Genomic DNA, 5,018 nt, shown 5'->3' with positions numbered 1-5,018 from the left:
ATTTCAATTGCTGGTATACAGCAGACATTGGAAGACCTGTATGAAAGTGTTATCAGCAAAATGAAGGCTACCTAAAGCATGAAAAGTAACACCCTTTGTGTGACTCATTGCATTACTGGATTACTATTAGTGGTGCATTAGCATGTACACAGCATTTCATTGTGGAATTTGGGCAAAAGAGACGTGCTTATACGCTTATTTGCATGTGTCTCATATCAGAAAAGCTATAGCCAGCACACTGTTAGCTTAGCTTAGCTTAGCAGAAAGACTGGAGAGGGAGGGACAAAATGAGCCTTCCCTCTACATCATGTCTTAAATGAAGTTTAAAAACGACATGTTTTATTTGAACTTTTCTTACCAACCAGGTTAGCAGTGTCCCTCCGTTCCTCTGATGCTGAGCGGCCTGGGCTGCAGCTTCATTATGTAACAGGCAGGTGTGAGACTGAAGCCTATTTTCACATCTACATGAGCGTAGTGCTCAAAATGTCAAACTATTCCTTTAATCTGCTAAGTAACAACTAGCCAGAGCTGGAAATTTAACAAAAACGACAATATTGCCCTCATAAATACTGTTAGTACAGAGGTGTTAGTGGCATAAAATGTTAGTGCTCAGGAATAATATCTCTAAATACTTAAGTATGGTACTTTAGTAAATATACGGGTTACTTTCCACCAGTGGCAACAGTTTCACTTCAAGTAAAGAGTTGAAAATTGACTTCCACTCACAGGCAATAAACGGATATAGCAGAATAAAAGGAATCATCAACTAAAATATATTTATATAAAAGTGTGTCTGATACCATGAAATTATCACATCATCTATAAATGTATGGCAACAAAAGTGGTTTGGTGTTTATATTACTCAGCTATGTGTTGCGAGTGCCATTTCCTTTTTCCGAGAGACGACAGTTCCCCTTTTGAAACACAAACCAACTCTGAAGTGAAACTTCCTTGCTGGCAAAGAGTCATTCATGAAACAACTCTATCAGACTTTGTGGCCGTGCTGAGGCAGAACATGTAGGAGTCTGCATCAGTAGAGCCATTAGTGCCGAGGGACGAGGAGGAAATCAATGGTCAACTGTTCATAGGAGACTCCTATTAAGGTGCAGCCTTCACTCTCTGCAAATACTAAGTGCTGACATCTGAATGTAAAAATGGCCACAATAGTAGATAAGCACAAGCAAAACAGGCACTTTATTGAAAAATCTATTCGGAGAGCAACTTGGCTTTTAGAAACTAAGACCTTGATATGCAGTCTAGTGTTTTCTACGAATGCCATCTACTTCCTAGACTCAGGATGAGGACTTGAAAATATTCATTTCCAAAAAAAAAAAAAAAAAACCTATACATACAGATATGCAGAATCAATACAACAAGGCTGGAACGCTCCACGATCTCACTGTTGACCTTCTGCTGCCACCTAATGGACAAACTGCAGAGCACAAAGACACCAGTTCTTTCCACTGTACGCATTCTTTATTTCTCTTTAATCAGACTGAGATGTTGCCTGAAAAGAAAGCATTAATTTAATTAAATAATTCATTCAATCAATCCATTAAAAAATAAGGTTAATTCATTTACTTTTGATGCCTCCAAAGATGGCACTTGAAAATAGAGCACATGACGTGACGCCCAAAATGATTTCATTTTCACATTAAAAAGTTATTCAGTGTTGACAACGTTCTGGATCAACCTATTGCGCTACGGCAACAATTAATTATTCTAAAAATTGGAAAACTAAAAACAATTATGTCTCCAAAGTCAACAGTATTGTTACTTCAGTGATTAATGATTAAATTGCTAAAGGCAAAAGCCGTTACTGGTAACGTCCTGCACGTTCGCGTTCTTACTGGCAATGAAATAGCTTATGATGCGGTTACAGTCTTCCTGTTTTAAGACGAGCACAGCGAACCCTCCGCTCACTGTGGGATGCCTTCCAGTGTGTGTGAATCAGAGTAGAGTGTGTGGGGAGAGAGCTGCTCTACTGCTCCCTGCTGTGGCTGAGTGGACACTATGAGGGGAACGCCGTGGATCACCACGTTCTGGCCGCCCAGGCTGATGTTCGGCACCAGCAGCGCGCTCCCCTCGCAGGGCAAGGCGCTCTCCTCGACCGTGGCTTTCCCCGCTGGCTTGGACAGGCCCGGCGACGGACCACACGCCATGTTGGCTGGAGTCACCGTGGTCACCATGGCGGTGCTCCCCTCTGTCACCACGGTGACCTCTGTGCCACCCTCCTGGATCAAGGCGTTGAGGCCCTCCAGTTCAGAGCAGGTCGTGATGAAAGTCTGCGAGCCGCTGCTGGCGTCCTGAGCGGTTATGGCTGTCTGCAGCAGGGCCTGGTGCAGCGGGTTGGTGCCATTGTTGGGGCTGAGCTGCGTCAACAGGACCGCCTGGGGTTCAAGGGTGGCTTCTGCAGTCTGGGACGACACGAGGGGCTGCATAGGTGCAAGCAGGTTCACCTGCTGGATCATGGAGTTAACCACCATGTCCTGGCTCTCTGGGCTCAGCAGGACCATGTTGGTCTTACTCTGGCTGTCCATGCCAGCTTGAATTAAGGGGCTGTCCTGGCCCAGGGGGTGAGATACGATGATTTTGAGCTGCGCGCTGCTATAAGGAGCCACTGAGTCAGACGGGATGGGAACTTCAAGCTGGCTGTTGCTCTGCGATGCTGCGACGGGAACCAAGCTGACCGCGTCGGCCGGGGTGGAGAGCTGGAGCTGCAACACATTCTGGGTGTCTCTGTGCTGCTTCTTGTGGCTCCTCAGGGAGTCTTCCCTCACGAAGGAGGCGCCGCAGGAGTCACAGCAGAAACCCCGAGCTGCATCTAGCTTGGCCCGATATCTTGAGCCGACGGGCTTTGGAGAATCGCCTCCTCCACATCTGCCACCGTTGCCTTTTTCTGGCTTGTCGGAGTGGCACTTCTTTTTGTGGATGACGAGGTTGCTGCGCTGCTTGGAGGCAAAGTTGCAGAAGTCACATTTAAAGGGACGCTCCTCTGAATGGATCCTCTCGTGGACTTTGAGCGCCCCCTTGCTGGAGCAGGAGTAAGTGCACTTGGAACACTGTATGGGCTGAACGGGCTGGTGTTCCCGCGTGTGTTGCCGCAGAGTGGCCTTATTGGCACACTGGAAATCACAGTGCATGCAGTGGAAGGAGTTCTCAGTGCCGTGTTTGATCTGAATGTGAGATTTCAGGTTACCTTTCATGGCGCAACGGTACTCGCAAAAGTCACACTTGTAGGGCTTCTCGCCCGAGTGAATCCTGATGTGCCTCTTCAGGTCTGAGTTGATTTTGAATTTTGCATCACACTGTTGGCACTGGAAAGGTGCGTCCCCTTGGACAAACAAAATGAAATGAGAGAAACACAAAGCGACTTTCAATGCAGTCTGCAAAACAACATCATCTCACAGTTGCTGACAATCGTGCTGATTCGACTACCTACCAGTGTGCGAGCGGAGGTGCACGGTGAGCTGGCTGGAGTTGCGGCTGGCATAGGGACAGATTTGGCATTTAAAAGGTCGCTCATCGTAGTGGATACGCAGGTGCTTCTTCAGACTGCTGCTGTCTGCGGCTGCATAGGGACAGTGTTTGCACTTGTGCGGCTTCTCGCCGGTGTGTGAGCGGCTGTGCATGTTGAGTTTGTCCCGTCGGCTGAAGCGCTTGTGGCACAGCTCGCACTCAAAGGGCTTCTCGCCTGCATGTGAGGTAGAAAAACGACTGTCAGCGCCAAACTCTGTGTTTAAGCAGCAGAGAATCATCTTGTTGACATACCAGTGTGGGTTTTGAGATGCCTCTCCATGTCTTTTTGGCCATACTGCGTCTTAAAAGTGCAACCTGCGGATCAACAAAAGTTGTGGTTTTTACGAGGTGTGTGCAGCCTCGTACTTCTAGAAAGTCAATCCAACAGTGTCCTAAATAAATAAAAGCTAATGACATGGGACTCGACAGGCAGGAAGTGGCGTTCTCCCTGCTTGGCGGCCCAGAAGCAGGAATGTGTTACAGTCATAAACGGCAAGAGGCACCGACCTGAGAAACAGCAGCTGTGTCTCTTTGAAGTCAGGGCAGGTTTTAATTTTTTGGAAGGTGTTTTCTGCGCTTTGGTCAGGATCTTTTTGACACCTCTCATGACGCAGGTCTGGTAGGTTTCTTCGAACACAAACTCAGTGCTGGAATCTGAGCAAGAGCGGGCAAGAGTAAGACAGGTTTTGGGTGCATGAGACAGGCAGCGCGTAAAAATCAAGTTTGGATGCAAATGATCTGACAGCAAAAGCAGAAGTATTAGTATTTTACCTGTGAGAGTGGCTGTTGGGGCGGTGGCTGATGTGTCAGAGGTGGGTAGGGAGCATCCACTTTGCTTATGGGCGAGAAAGACCTCAAAATTATTATACTGCTGCTTGCAGAAGCCGCAGATGTGGATATCTGGGCTCACCTCCACCACAACAGAGTGCCCTGCAGCGACTTCAGGGGGCAGAAAACACAGAACAGGAACTCGTGATTTCAATAGGAACTTGAATGTGAGACGTGCATGAAACCGACAACAAAACGACGACGCAAAATCATGACTGAGATGTTACAGATATGATATACAGACAGGATCTTGTAAACAACTGTTCTCTTTTTTACCTTCGGCGTTGTATGTTGCCATTTTCGGGCTTGTTTTCCCGGAGATCAACTCATCTTCTGGTTCCTCAGAGCCTACGCGAGGTCCACCATGTTGTTAAGCTGGACCGGCTCGAGCGCAGATGCAGCCAGCACACTCATTACACATTTGAGACATGTGAAATCTTCCGCTGTCTTTTTAGCATCGGCAATAACAATTTACTTCCCGAACAACACTAACACAGAGCGGTTTTTTACGACATGCTACGTGTAGTTTACGGCAGCGGGATAAGCGTGCGTTGTCCGGGTGACGTCAAGTGTTGCTTTCAGAACTGTGGGAAAAATTAAAATCACCACTCCTGGCTGTTTGGTTTTTCAAGTATATATTTGTCAATTGGGGCGACGGATAATCAAACACC

General features: G+C 47.2%; 1 protein-coding gene across 1 annotated transcript; it reads right to left on the bottom strand.

Moving 5' to 3' along the window:
• Positions 1-1,463: 1,463 nt before the first annotated feature.
• zfp64 (zinc finger protein 64 homolog (mouse)) lies at positions 1,464-4,777 on the bottom strand. The gene is made up of 6 exons (XM_070839524.1): positions 4,624-4,777; positions 4,291-4,458; positions 4,027-4,173; positions 3,772-3,834; positions 3,443-3,694; positions 1,464-3,334 (listed from the first exon to the last, which is right to left on the bottom strand). The coding sequence occupies exons 1-6, from the start codon at positions 4,643-4,645 to the stop codon at positions 1,920-1,922; spliced, it is 2,067 nt and encodes a 688-aa protein (XP_070695625.1). The 5' UTR covers positions 4,646-4,777; the 3' UTR covers positions 1,464-1,919.
• Positions 4,778-5,018: the final 241 nt, after the last annotated feature.

The sequence above is a fragment of the Pempheris klunzingeri genome, chromosome 11, assembly GCF_042242105.1.
Source record: "Pempheris klunzingeri isolate RE-2024b chromosome 11, fPemKlu1.hap1, whole genome shotgun sequence".
In the NCBI taxonomy this organism is placed as follows: Eukaryota; Metazoa; Chordata; class Actinopteri; order Acropomatiformes; family Pempheridae; genus Pempheris; species Pempheris klunzingeri.
Note: the sequence above shows the minus strand (reverse complement) of the source record. Positions and strands in the feature narration are given on the sequence as shown.